Source organism: Arvicanthis niloticus, chromosome 15 (assembly GCF_011762505.2).
Source record: "Arvicanthis niloticus isolate mArvNil1 chromosome 15, mArvNil1.pat.X, whole genome shotgun sequence".
NCBI classification, from domain to species: Eukaryota; Metazoa; Chordata; class Mammalia; order Rodentia; family Muridae; genus Arvicanthis; species Arvicanthis niloticus.
In genome coordinates this window covers 13,970,734-13,986,040 of record NC_047672.1, presented here as the reverse complement: position 1 = coordinate 13,986,040, position 15,307 = coordinate 13,970,734, and the positions used below count along the sequence as shown (strand labels likewise).

Genomic DNA, 15,307 nt, shown 5'->3' with positions numbered 1-15,307 from the left:
GTAGAATTCACAACTAGTAGTGGGAAATTGCAAAAAGTCTAAGTGACAGAAACAAAAGAGAAGGCACATTTTCCAAATTTTTCTTCTGGCTGATCGTACCGCTTTGTGTTTGGGTGCGTGTTACATTCAGACCCTCGAAGTAATGGTGTGTGTGTGTGGGGGGGAGCCATGGAGTCCAGCATTTTTGCTAACAAATCTTTAACAAATTTTGGTGAGCAAATTCACAAAGGAGATGAAAACAGTGTGCCAACCTCATTTTCTGAAGAGCTAGGAGATAGCAGAACTTCCTGGGCATCGAAAAACTCTGAAAGGGAGTCAGTGATGGACAGCCTGCTCTCGTTAGAGAGCTGGTGCACCAGGGTTCGGCCTTCTTCATCCCTGGAGTTTTCCTAGCGGAAGAGCAGAAAAAAAATTGTATGGATTTAGAACAGTCTCAAGAGAAACAAACTATACAAATGATTTAACTGCACAAACACCGGGGCACAGGCCCATGCAAGCAGGAGTCTCAGAGCTTCCAAGGAGAAGTGAGCCTCACAAAAACCAAAACAAGAAACAAGAGTTCTCTCCCAGGCAGACTTCACTCACAGGGAAGAACTTTGCTCAGGCACATGCCACAAATCTCAAGCACAAACCAGCTGTGTTCCGCTGAGGAGTAGGAGGGCTCCAAGACTTTTCTTACACATTCTCTTATTCTCTACCGCTCAGCGGGCTTCCTTCCATTCTAAACTTTGCTCAATGCATGGCTGACTTCAAGCAGTCTGTCCGAGCGCATAACTCAGAGGCTAACATGCTGTTTCCAAGGGTCCGTCAGCAAATAAATTCTGTTTTGGTCCAGAGGTGCCCATGGTGGTAGACCATCCCTTATTCATAGAGGAGCAGGAATAATTTCCTTGTCTCCCTTTACCCACAATGACTCTCAAAGGGAAGGACGCCGCAGGCCCCGGTGTGACCAACAATTTAGCAGAGCAACGCTCTACTCTTTTCTCAGGTTCCCCCATTCTCCACTCCATTGAGTCCAGACTCATGCTCAGGGAAGGGTCTAGATAGTCAATGAGTTTGCTTTCTGTGTTATTTACAAGTAAAATTTCAACCCCATTCAATGAATTAAGCAAATATGTGCACACAGTGAATCACAGAGGAACATGAAGATTAGATGAGGCTTCTGACCTGTAGGCATGTACACACAGGAGACAAGACCCACCAACAGACATCCGGCTACACAAGTGGAGGGGAAGGGGACCTTAACTACGACTCATGGGAACTAGACCCTGATTAGGACTAATTTAGGACAAGGTAATTCCCTGGGATTGAGTTCCTGGTCAGCTCAGGTACTTTGCTGGCCCGCTGGGGTGGCTCTCGTCATCATCTGGCAAGGGAATGACAGAACAGGCGGGAAAGGCAGCCCAGGCAGATGCTGTCAAACCCGACGGTCTCATGAGTTCAGGATGCCCTGCTCAGCTCCTCCACACACCCTGTGCCCAAGGAGATCCACGGGGGCAGGAGGCCTCAGCAAAGCCTCCTAAGTAAGAAACAGCAATAAGCCCCTTGTGTGGAACTGACTTTGGGGACAGAGGAAATTCTGCACCTCTTGCCTTGGTGTCTTTCTTTTTTCTTCCTTCTATTTTTATTGATCACTTTATTGGTTTACATTTCAAATGTTACCCCCTTCCCAGTCTCTCCTCCACTAACCTCCCATCCTGCCCCCTCTCCACTTTGCCTCTAAGAGGGTGCCTTCCCAATCCCGCCTCACTGCTCTAGCACCCCATTCTCTGGGGCATCAAGCCTCCACAGGACCAAGCGCCTCCCTTCCCACTGATGCCAGATGACACAGTTCTCTGCTTCATATGTAGCAGGAGCCATAGACCAGCCCATGTATACTCTTTGGTGGGTGGTTTCATTCCTGGGAGCTCTAAGGTGTCCGGTTAATTAATACTGTTGTTCTTCTTATGTGGTTGCAATCCTCTTCAGCTCCTTCAGCCCTTCCTTTTCTATTGGAGTCCCTGGGCTCAGACCAATGGTTAGTTGTGAATAGCTGCATGTGTTCTAGTCAGGTGCTGGCAGATCCTGTCAGAAGACAGCCATACCAGGCTCCTGTCTGCAAGCACATCTTGACATTGGCAATAGTGTCAAGGTTTGGTGTCTGTGGATGGAACAGATTGCAAGGTGGGGCAGTCTCTGTATGTCCTTTCCTTCAGGTTTCAAGATATGCCTGCTGTGTAAGCAGGGTATCATTATTTTAGCCTCAATGCCAACTGGTTCTCATCTGAACATGAAGATAGTAAAATCTTTCACACTGAGAGGAAATGAAAATTGAAGATAATACATAGACCCAAGTCATTGTTTAGTTACGTATTTCATTAATATTGTGTTTCTTTTTCCTTCCTTCACTTACAATCAGCACACAACAAAGATGTGGGAAGGCAAAGATTGGACAAAGAAAGGAGGGTTCAAAGGTCATTCTGAACTACAGCTGGGAATGCTTCCACTGAAGTCTGTGGTGTGTGTCCCACCTTGCTGCGGAGTAGGCATTTAAATTTGCTTATGACATGGTTCCTGTCCTAGAGCATGTGACCCCACATGAGGACCTTGGCAACCAGAGTTCGTCATGCTAATGAGGTATCTAGATGGGCCCCAACTTCTCTTCTTGCACATTTCTTCCTATAAAAGGTATTTAATCTCTGGTCCACCCCAAATAAGTTGTATTGCACCCATTTTCCAGGAGGAATAAACAATTTGGACAAGCAAGGACTATTTCTCTCATCAAGAACCCACATGGGGGGAATGCTATGTTACTGAGCCATGCAGCCTAAGCCTCCTGCAGAATGCTCTGTGGAGCTCCTGTGAATCACCCCTGAGCTAAGCCAGATTCCCCCCACCTCACCCCATGACACCTGGCACGTCACTGGCCTGCAGGGCCACTTATTCCCAACTCCTCAAAGTTGCTGAGGAGTTGGGGACATGGGAGCCAGGGAACTTGGGGACCCCAGCCTCAGGCACATCTCACCAAGCTGGGCTTCCCATCTTAGGCTGTGTTCCACCACCTCCAAGAGAGTGTCAGTGTTCTGTGAGCCCGGAATCCCAAGGATGGAATGTAGCCCGGCACTTTCCCATTTTGTCTGCCTTGGAGTCTTTGTATGTCAGTCCAAGGTATGGGTTTAAATACCTTATACAGCCTCTAAAAAGTCAACTTTCCTTCTTCCCTGTAAATTACCTCCAAGTATGGCAGATGCTTGCTTTCTATTCTTTTTTTATTAAAATATAATTAAATCATTTGACCCCTTTTCTCCCTCTGACCTTTCCCATGTAGCACCCTTGTTCCCATTCATGGTTTCTACTTTAACTGTCGCCCCCCCCCCCCCACACACATGAGTGCGCGCACACACTACATTTTTAAGTACAGCCTACCCAGTATGCATGTTGTCAGGGATGAACAAATGGTATCCAATAATCAGTTGGGGAGGAGTGTCTTTCCTGGGAAAGTCTACTACTCTCGGCTCCCCTTAGCAACCTGTAGTTCTTTATCTAGGGTTGAGGCCCCCACGAGTTTTCCCTCTGCCATATTATCAGGTCTTCTGGTGTCCTGTTTGTTTGAGTCTTGTTTAGGCAGCTATGTTGATGAGACATCACCCATTAAAAGTAGGCAGTTGTTGTTGTTGTTGTTGTTGTTGTTGTTTTTTAAAGGGAAATAGATGTCTCTCACCTCCAAAGACCCAGCACAGCACTGGTGAGGTGAAGGTCCTACAGTGCCCAGCCCAGCAGGACTCCTGAAATGTTCCTGCAGGCAAGGATCCTTCCCCTGCCTTCTCCTGTAGGCACTGATGTTCAGACATGCTAATCATTTGTTTACTTGATCTGCTCATCACTTCATCACCACACATTCCTGCTCAAGCTTCTTCTGCCTAGACTGAGGGGTCAGAAGGATCTCCTGACTTACCAACACTGAAAAGAGTTATGTGTTGAGATCAGTAGCTAAACTGTTTAGGGACAGCTGTGTTTTGAATTTCACTTTTAAAATGGATTCTTGAAAATGTAATGAGGTATCTCAGGGACAGGTCAAAGTGCCAACAATAAAGTTAGTTACATTTCCTAATGTACTTTACATGTAGTCTGAGGGTAATTGTTGAGTATTTTTTTTTAGTGAACTGGTTTTAGATTGACACCAGTCACATGAGGTATGGAATCTTCCACAGGTAGTACCATGGGGATCAAAATGTTTAGATTTGGGATTCTAGCCCCCACCTGTTCTTGGTGTCCCACAATGTTAGCATCTGCTTATGAATTCAAACTGAAAACACCAGAACACAGCAGCCCCACCCCCAGCACAGCTTTTTAAAGAACCCAGAGTCTTGTTTACTAAAATGGGAACATTGTTCAGCACAGTAACTCGCCTCACTGTATCTCAAGAGTAGTTACCTACCTGTTGTTTATATTACAAAACATTAAAGGTACCCTGTGAATTTATAAGGACATTCATATGTCAATATTTCTGTCCAAGTGTCACAAAAGATTGTAACAGAGTTGGAAAATCCTTGTCCTCTAGTGATGACACAATGGCATAGTGTGACATGACTTGTGTCTGTGGAGATCTGAGGAGATGTTGGTAGAACAAGCCCACTAAGTCTGGCTGCTTAGAAGTACAGGAGGTGTGGCTATGCTCAGTGCTCGGTGCTGACAGAACACACAACTGCCACTGGGCAGGGTAGCTGAGATAATCTCTGCTTAGATTGCATTCTGTGGACATAAGGAATATTAAGCAACGGTGACCCGGAGGCAGGCTGTTCTCCATGAGGTATCTACTGGAACACACCCCAATCCCAAGAGAGGAGACTATTGCCCAGAAGCACTACCAGTGGGACAAAAGACAGAGAGGCAGGTGACCTGTACGTCCTTTGTTAGTCTATAGCGATGCAGGTATTTTTAGAGCTCTAGCATAGCCTTGGGTGTACAATCAGGGTAACCTAGACTATGTATACACTCTATAAACTCACTTACCAGGAAGATTACCCGATAACATCCCAGAATATATCCTAGTAGTTAAACACCTCCCGACTGACTTTAAAAAGAAAAAGTTTTTAAAAATCCCACAGAAACAACTCCCCATAGCGCTGTATGCTGGGAGTGTGGACAATCTGTTCCTACCTGTTTGTTGATGCCTTAAGTTACCTGGTATTGGATCTTTGTTCACAGAATAAAGACACTGTCACTGATTTGGCATTAGCTCAGCCTGTCATTCTCACTGAAGGTATTTTTTTTATGTGCCTCATTTTATAAATATTTCACTATAAAAAGTCAAATTCAGTTAACACTTCTTTTGAAAATTTTTTATTACTCCCCAGTTTGGGAAATCCTTATCCTAGCAGTTTGATAAATATTTGAATCAAATTTTGTCTCAACATTCACATTTAACTTGAATCTTAGCATACAGAGGAAGAAAACCTAAGCTTTTTTTTTTTTTTTTTCAAATTGCTTTCAGCTGTGCTGACAGAATTTATTGAATAATTCGCCTTTTCCATTAAATTTTGATGCCTTTCTTATCCATATATTAATTTCTTTTAGAAGGAGAAATTTAAAGCCATGTCTATGCCTGAGACAGTCAATCCACGCATCTCCCACTAATTTTAAGCAGAGGACCTTCCAAGAGCACTGGGTCTTGAGGCTCAGCATGGTGGCTTTCCTGGTTATGCAGAAGTATAAAACAGTGGTAAGAACACACGCTCTGGCTATGAGACGTGGATTTAAATCCTGATTTGATTTTATAAGCTGCGTTTCTGGTGGAAGTTGTTTAACTACTGTGGGCTTTGCTTTTCCCTGTTTCTAAAATAAAACTACCATCCCCTACTCCATAGAATCAAGGTTAAGGGTGTGTACAATAATGTCCAGTGCTTGATTCTAACATAAAAAAAAACAGAGCAAAGAAACCCACATATAAATAATGGAATTGAGTTATCTTCTATTAGGTTTTTTTTTTTAAGTTATAGTTTTAAAGGTGCCTTTAATGAGATTTATTTATTTGTTTGGAACAGAGTCTATTACCTTAGACAAGCCTGGAACTCAGTACCTGACCTTAGGTTGGCTCCATGCTATCCTTTTGCCCTTGTCTTCTGAGTGCTATAACACATTCATTCTTAAAGACCACCTAGATATAGAAGTTATTATTCTCACTCAGCCTTTGATCTTTTTCAATTTATTTTTTTATTCTCTTTACATCCTTATCTCAGCCCCCCTCCTTCCTCTCCTCCTAGACCTACCCTTACAAATCCCTCCCCCCATTACTCTCTTCCTTTCTTTGAGGAGGAAAGCCCCCACCTTGGGTACCACCCCATCCTGGGACAACTAGTCCCAGTAGGACTAAGCACATCCTCTCCCTCTGAGGCCCAACCAGGCAGTCCAGGTAGGAGGAGGGGATCCAATGACAGGCAACAAAGTCCAGGACAGCTCCCACTCCAATTGTTAGGGGACCCACATGAAGACCAAGCTGTACATCTGTCACAAATGTGTAGGGGTCCTAGGTCCAGCCCCTGCATGCTCTTTGGTTGGTGGTTCAGTCTCTATGAGCCCCTGGCCTTTGCTTTCTAATCTAAAATAATATAAGATTGTATTACGCTGGTGGTATTATAATGTCACATTTAGGAATACATAGGAGGTGTGTCTTGAGTAAGTTGAGGGGTGATTTCCAAGAAGAGGGGATTTTAGGGTTCAGTGTCCAGACCTGACACCACAAGTAGTTCCTTGGTGTGGCCAAAGAAGGCAACAGAGAGTAGGTGAATGTTGGGAGGCCAGAGAAGCAGAAGCCCTTGGGCTAAACCTATTGGTGGGGTCTGTCACTGTGCTATAGAGTGTCTGAGGCTCTGGGGAGTCACCTACAAAGTGACTTACAGTGCAGGTGAGATACTCAGCCTATAAAGGCACCTGCCACCGAGCCTGACTTCAATTCCCAGAACCCACATTGTGGAAAGTGAGAATTAACTTCCACAAGCTGCCCTCCTAACCCACACATGTCCTGTGGTATATGTGTGCACATGTGATACATGTGGTACATGCATGTGTACAAAACATACACACAGTAAATAAATATTTGAAATGATTTAAATAACCAAGTATTTAAAGTTAGTAAACACACCACACACACACACACACACACACACACACACACACACACACACTTTAGGGTATGTGTCAGCCTGTGTGGCCATTCTTATTTATTTCTGTTCTTACTTCCTGGAGGCAACAATGGCTTTTCTTTGCTGGGAAAGTTTGCCTGAGTCACTCAGTGGCAGGAAAAAAAAGGGATAAAGCATTGGAAATAGAAACTCTCGGAAAGAGGAAATAAATGAGACAGAGACGCGACCAAACGGAGACCTCTGCGGAAGACAAGTTCAAGGCTCTGCTCCCACCCTCCTGGACAGCTCACAACATTTCAGCTTTCTGGTCATTTCTTTGTGAGGTTAGTCCCCAAAATGTGCATTTTTCTATACCTGAGATTTGGGTTTCAGCTCAAAACACAAAAGGCTGAATGATGTCCTCTGGATATGGTTCATAAATGCACAGCACAGGTTATCTACTTAATCATAAAACGTGCAAATGTAATTCATATGATAATAATGTATGTAAAAGGTCAGAATGGCTTGGAAATCAGTGTGTAGCTGAAGACACTCAGTGATGGCCAGACATGGCAAAGAGCAGGCCCTGTGTTAGCTAATGCGCAAACCTGAAAGGACCTGGCTGTGAAGGAGCTTGGGTCTAAAACAGACTACTGTCAGCAGGATATGTGCTGAGACCCACCAAGGTGTGTGTGGATGTGTGTGAGTGCGCACCTGTGAGGTAGTGTAACTGCAGAGGAAGTTCATCTTTAGACACCACCACGAGGGTGTGGCTCTGGACTGATGCATGCTCCTGTCAGCACGTCCCTGCTGCAAACAGGACAGGTGACTTGAGTGTCTTGGCCTCATCTCTCATCTATCCTCAGCTCACACTCAGAAGGGATTGTGGGTGGATTTTCTTAAGAAGAGGAAGATTACAAGGAGGCATTTATAAATATATACACAAACACGAATACACTATGCCCCTTTTTTCTTCCCTACATGTGTGAGTGTGTGGATGCAGGCTGTGTGAGAAGATGTCTGTGTATACATGTGCGTGTATGTGTCGGGGTGGGGCGGACGACTGTACGCATTGCTCCATGTGCCTTAGACTCTGCCCACCTTTTTCTTCTTCTTTTTTAAAACTACACGTGAAGGTCAAGAAACAACGTTAAGAAACTGGTTCTCTTCTTGGGGGGCCCAGGGATCCAATTCAGGTTTCCAGGCTTTGGGACAGAACCTTTACCCACTGACCCACCTCATTGGAGAGAAGGGACAGTATTAGTGTCCTGAAATTTACCAAGTACAATAGGCTGGCTGGCCCGAGAGCCTCAGCCATCAGCTGTCTCTACCTCCCCAGCGTGGGTTCACAAACATGGGTGATACCCCCGTATTTTTATGTGAGTTTTGAGGGCTCCAACTCAGGTCCTCAGCATTTTATTGACTGTGTCACCTCCCCAGCCTGCTTCCCTGTTTCTCCTGTTTAATCTACTCCATTTAATCAGTTTTAATGGAAAATTCTACACATGTGAGGAAGACATCTGAATACCAAAGATACTTACAAACAGCTGCCAGCTACTACCCATTCTTTTTTTTTTAAGGATCACACTATAGTTTTCTGAAATTGTTCGTTTTAGACACATTCAAGGGACCATTAGGGCAAAAATTCTAAATCTGGAGAAAAGACCTCTTTGTGTGTGCATGCATGCATGCGTACGTACACCCATGCACATGTGTGGTATCTATGGACTGTACTGGGGTCCAGGAGGCAAATGCCCACTAAGCTGCTAAACTATGTCACATCTCAGTAAAAGGCCTTTCTAATGTGTTTACTCATTAATAGACTTCAACTGTAGTGCAGTATCTTTCTTCCCCTAGGAGTGAGGATACAGCTATGTTCTGAAAGAGGAAAAACAAAGCAGGAAGAGGAAGAAGGAAGAAGGAAGAAGGAAGAAGAGGCCATCACAGTAAAGACTAGCATGGCTTTTACAGAACACGAAAAGAAGCCGGCAAACACCTGGGCACTTTGGATCACAGAAACTCAGGTTTCTTCAGAAATGACAAGGAAAAACGCTTGTCTTTCTATGGTTCCCACTATAGCGACACGTAGAGGGAAAGGGGGTATGGAGACACAAAGGAGGCAGCTGACAAAAAGCAACATTCTACCAGCAAGGCCTTACGACACAAGAGCCCAGCAAGCCCTGGGCTGTGGCAGCAGCCAGGAGAGGCCAGAGGCATGGCTGACACTTAAGGGCGTGAAGCAGGGAGCCATACAGCTGGACAGAGGGCACTGGGGACAGTAGCAATTGTAGAGAACAGTTACCAGACGAGAAACCTACCCACCTCTGCCAGGTTGTCCCCCGGCTTGGGAACAGCGGGCGGGTCGAGGAGCAGAGATTCCGCATGGATTCTGCGTAAACGCTCTTTAAGGTCTGTATTTTGTGCTAGGGCCTGGAATATGTTAAAAATAGCAGGGCTTTATTAGTAAAGGGAAGGTTCAGGGAAAACGCAGCAGGGGACTAGGCAAAGCAACTCTAGGAGTCTTGATCCCCTGGGTGTGACACCCTAGGGGTGTGTCTGGGCTTTCCTCCCTAGGGGGAGGCTGGGCGGTAACAACTGAGCCCATGATACTCCCTGTTAATTGAGGTGGAAAGAGGTTAGTAAGGTTGGCAGAAGGAAGTCAGACATCAGCTTTTAAGACTGGTGGCTCAACGTCGTCAGTATGTTTACTTCCTGCCAGGCTGATTTCTGGGCCAGCTCCCCAACCCCACTGACCTAGTGATTCCAAGTTCCTCCCATCCTTAACAAGATGCCAGTGGACATGACCCAATGTGATTTAATTATCAGTCCAGATGCCATGAATCTTCAAAGTGTACTGGTGACTTATCCATTTTTGGGAATAAGACGATTTATTTTTCAGAAAATAAACCAGCCAAACCTTACTTGGCCACTGTAAAGGCTAAAAGGACCATGGTGCTAGAGAAGGGTGGGTGTGAGCCGTAACATAAACGAAATCACCAGACACGCTATTTACTCTCTCATGGGATGCTCTCTCCTATGTCAGCCTCTCTGCTAAGACCTGGCTCACAGAAAAAGCAGGATGTGCACTTGCTTCATTTGGCAGTCCCGTGCATCTTACAACTACAGGTCTATCGTTAGGAGGGGCCAGACTCTCCTGACTGCCTTGCTGACTTCCTGGATCTCCGCAAGGGCTTCACGTATTCCCTTTCTTATTATCACCGTTGAACACAGGGGATATGGTCTCACACTGGAGCCCAGGCTGGACTCTTCACACTTGCCTAAGCTTCCCAAAGACTGGGATTACAAGGTCACCATACCTGGCTCTGGTTTCACTTTTTGGTGGCCACAGAGGACATAGGTCATTCTATCAACTCTTGAATCATTCAAGAAACTCTGAACAAGAATGAGGGTCATGCAACCACATATAACAACCTCTGTGAGGCAACACATCATTATTACAGTGACACAGCCTAGAAATTGTGTGTGTACGTATATATATATATATATATATATATATATATATATATATATATCAAATTCAATATCTGTGTATCTATTGTAATAGTTCTGTGACTATTCTAAAATAAAAAATTGAAGCAACAAGTCTTAGGCTAACACAGAAATCTAGTTAAACAAGGAAGAATCGTTGTTTTTAATCTTATTTCCAAATTGTTAATGTGTGTGCAAGCATATTCCTTAGAAAAGGTAATATAAGTCCGGCCTATAAATCATGTCCAAATGACTGTGGCCAAGCAGATTAGCAAGACAAGGCTGGACCTCTGTGAGAAGGGGATGGGACAAGAGGAAGACAGAAAGGAACTTTAGGGACCCCACGTCAGAGGTAGCTTAGCTTCTAAAAGCATTAACAGCGGCTCAAAATGAGAAAAGTGAGACTGTGTGTACCAGTAAAAAAATAAACCTTAAAGAAACCAGGCATTGACTCAAAGCATCAACCCAGTGATGCCAGTTGTTCCCAAGGCCCAAAAGATGTCACTTTCTCTCCAACTCTGAACAAGAATGAGGGTCATACAACTGCATATAACAACATCTATATATATATAAAATTCAGTGTTTGTATATCAATTGTAATAGTTCTGACACCTTCTCTCCAACCCTAATAAAGGAAACGGAGACTCCACGTGTGGAGTGAGCCAATATTATTTATATTTTTTCCCTCAAAGATCAAATAGTTGGCACATAACTATAATATAAGCACATGGGAGGTGAAGGCTGGACCACATGACCACCTGAGGCCAACTTGGGCTACAATGAGATTCTATATCAACAACCTAAACAAAAATAGCACAGTTGGAATTGCCACAGAATGAAAGAACCTGAAGCATCCGCAGCAAGCACTGTATACTACCCGTCAAGGGTTCATGAGTGTGCTACATTGTATGCCAGTTAAGTTACAGTCCATTGGTAGCATTACTTTTTTCAGTAGTATGGCAAATAGAAAAGGTAAAAGGACCTTCCCCCCACTCTGTGTTTATGGTAGCTTCTGGTCACATGATCCTGAAATCTCTTTCTCCCACCTGTCCCAAAACACAAGTCTGTGGTACATCAGACAGTAACTCCACATGAGCTATCTTCGTTCTCTTCTCAAGGCAGAAATTCCAAAGTACAAGTTAGGAGAAACAAGCAAATATGAATGCTGTTTCAAAAGGTCGCTGGCTTCCTGAGAGGTCAAGGCTAAAGCATCAGACATCGTCAGCTGCTCGGGCAGCATCCGGGTGATGGCGTAGCAACAGAGCGGGGCATTCCAAGCAAGAAACTGAAGCTAAGCAGGGAAATACATGTTGAGTGATAATGGCTGGCTGGAACCCGTCAGAGGCCCCGGCCATTGTTTTCCTGTTTGAAGATACAGGATCATCTGGAAGCCAATTCATGAGACTCATCCCTGTGTCTGGGGTTTGTGCTATTTAATCAAAGAGCACAGCACGCACACATTTGGAGGAGCATTAGGTAGGGTCAGCACTGCGCAGTGGACAAAGAATTCCTGTAAATTGGAAATTTCTCACAGCTCTGTGTTATTTATTAAGTTGATCTAAACTTATGATGCCTCAGAGCCACAGACTCTCCTAAATGTCAACCTCTGTAATCATTAGCCAACAAATGTCTGCAAGACAGCCACGTAAGCATACAAGTTCTATAGAAACAGAAAAAAAAATCAGTTAAATTGAAAGAAATCAAACTCAGAGAATGGAACAGTTAAGAAAATCCTAGCTTCTATGGCCTGGGATTATTTTGAATATGTAAAGTTTGAAGAAAGGCTTGAATATAATCTGAATAATTTGTTTGGATTTTCTCCCCATGATTCAACTCAACCATGAGAAATCATCAATTTTCAATGCAACCATGGAGATGGAAAGAATTAGTAATTCACAAGCCTGGCCACATCTGCAGACATTTATGAGACAGACATAGCAACTTACGGATGACAGAGCGTGCTTCAGACCGACGACCTGAGCGGAAGGGGAGGAGGAGGTGTCCAGCTCCATCAGCTGCTTCAGCTTCTCCCTCTCCACCGATATGCTATTGAAAGCTGACCTTAAAGCGAAGTAAACTATAAAGATATAATCATTACAAGAAGGAACAAAGAAGAGGCATAATTAAAAACTAATTGCAGAAGCTGTACTTCTTACTCAAGAATTTAGTAAAGTATTCTGAGTTCAGAAAATGCACATTCTACACTTTTTTTTTTTTAAACATACTGAATGTGTGGGAGCAAACCCTAATGGAAACTTTTCGGCTCCGGTGACATCATGAAGTAACAAAGGTTCATCAGTGTTAGTGTCCCCTAATCCTGTTCAGGAGAGCCTGAGAATGGGAGAGGCCTGTGTGGATGGAAAACCGTCTGGCTCAGTGGAAAAATAGAATCTCTTAACATTTACACACACTTGTCAGTCTGCCCAGGTCTCCCATGACATTATGACTTAGAGGTTAAGATGACCACTATTCAGTTTCATGTCCTTAAAGGCTAGAAACAGTTAAGAACAACCCTCACTGGCTATCAGGGAAATATGCTATCATTGTATCAGAAGAGACAGACTGCACCTCAACCAGCTGTTTGTCAAAAATCAACCACCAGTGAGAGTCAGGTGAAGCCTGGGTACCACCATCTCCATGACTCAGAGAAAGCATGCTGTACTGCAGGGCAGTCAAGGGTGTGCATCCTGGATCTGATCATGAGGGGACCACAGACAACTGAATACTCTGTTTTTAAGAACTGGCCTATATTCTTCAAGGGCCCCGAGTTATCAACTTTATATTAAAAAAAAAAAAAAAAAAAAACTGCCCCCAATTAATCCTGGCTGAAAAAGCAGGACAATGAAGAACAATGTTGAATCTAGATCCGGTACCCAACGGGAGAACAGTACTAAAAGACATTTTTCCGAAGCCAACATTGTGACCAGGGGGACCACAGTGTCATTTCCCAGTGACGTGTCCTGAATTACATAACTTCACTACACTAAAGCATGAAGCCTCAAAGAATGGCATTAGGTGCAGGAATCCAATTCTCACAAATTTCAGAACAGTAAAGGTATGTGTGTAGAACGAGCTGGGGATTGGGAACAGTGAGAACTCCAGGCGGAGGTTCATGTGAGTTCTTTGTTCTCCTCTTGCGGCTTTTCTGTGAAGTCACAACGATTTCCAAATAAGAGGCTGCCCTGTTTCTTGCTAGTTTCTTCTGACTCCAATCCCCCGCTTTTGATTTTAGCATTCAGCCACTCGGTGAGCTCTGGAAGCTTGCACGTTGCGTGAGGATTTAGAACCAGAATCAGTTAAATGCCCAAACTGGAATTTTCAAAGTCTGAGCCAGGAGCTGTGGAGGCAGTTCAGCGGGTAAAGTGCTTGCACGCAAGCATGAGAACCTGTGTTCAGAGTGCCCAGACCTCACGCAAAGCCGCATGCGATCAATACTGGACTCTGCAATCCCAGTGCTCCACAGTGAGACAGAAGGTGGGAATGGACTCCCCAGCAGCTCGTGGGTCAGACAGACTGGCTTATCCATCAGAGAACAACAAAGAAACCCTGTTCCAAACATGGTAGAAGTGGGGACTGACACCAAAGGTGGCTCTCTCTCTCTCTCTCTCTCTCTCTCTCTCTCTCTCTCTCTCTCTCTCTCTCACACTCACTCTCCCTTCCTCTCCCTCTCTCCCTCTCTCTCTGCCTCTCTCACTCTCTTGCTCTCCCTCCCTCTCCCTCTCCCCCCGCCAAAGGAGCTGTGGTAGGCACATGAACAAATCCATGCACACAAACACACAAACTTACATAGACAGACACACAAAGAGAGACTAGAAAAAAAGAAACAGGCATGACAAAATAGCTATTAGGTTCTGATCAATAGCTGCAAGTTACTACCTAGGGATAAGGGAATCACTACCTAAAGTACTGATCCTAGAGACCACATTAGACACTATCTTTCCATTCTCTTCCATTACAGCTTGTCACAGAGGGCAGAAGAAGGCCCTGCAACTGGCTTCTCCAGTGACCTGGTGTTTTATTAAATTTCACAGGCTTGCATTTCCAGAGGTATCGTTATCCAACAACGACCTATTCAATAACAGAAACTCAATACTACCAACTTGCTTCCTTCATTTATCAGCAAGAAGGAAGACTGTCCACTGTCTATATTCTGTTGCTGACTGACTGAGGGTGGAATACTTAGTGAAAGAGCCAGAGAAACATCACTGATATCCTATGCATACATGCACACATGCAGGCATGCACAGATGCATGTGAATCTCTATGCTATGGTACTGCTTCTATGACCAGGAAGAAAAGGGTCCATTTCTTATTCATTCTATGACCTTGGGAAAGTTATCTGATGTTCCTGAACTCTATATGTAGAAAGTACTAGCATTTACGTTACAGCCTGTAATAAGACTTAAATAAGACAATGCAGGCAAAGTCTTTAACCCAATGGACCAATGCAATACATATTGATTGCTATTAACAGGATAAGAGTTATGATGAAAAAGATGCATGAGAGGACACACCGGCCTCTCAGCTGAAGATACCCAAGCATCTCCCTGGCCTTGTGGCCTGAGCACCACAATAAACAAATATGAAATGGTGAGACTGGAAAGAGAAAAACAGAGGTATGCACCCCAAGGAGAGAGGCAGAACTGGAGACACGATGGCAGTGACAGGTGAGAGAAAGGGCTAGTGGACATGCGGTCATTGCCCAACAGGGTTGACAG

General features: G+C 44.4%; 1 protein-coding gene across 7 annotated transcripts in view; it reads right to left on the bottom strand.

Annotated features, from left to right (window-relative positions):
- The window catches only part of Osbpl3 (oxysterol binding protein like 3), a 172,530-nt gene that overhangs the window by 32,182 nt on the left and 125,041 nt on the right, over positions 1-15,307 (bottom strand). For 5 of the 7 annotated variants that reach the window (XM_076913345.1, XM_034519571.2, XM_076913343.1 and 2 more), the window contains 3 exons: positions 12,536-12,666; positions 9,423-9,530; positions 252-389 (listed from right to left, as the gene is read on the bottom strand). In XM_076913345.1, coding sequence (XP_076769460.1) covers positions 252-389; positions 9,423-9,530; positions 12,536-12,666 — 377 coding nt within the window. The remainder of the gene's footprint in view (positions 1-251; positions 390-9,422; positions 9,531-12,535; positions 12,667-15,307) is intronic. The other 2 variants (XM_034519573.2, XM_034519574.2) reach the window with 1 other exon arrangement.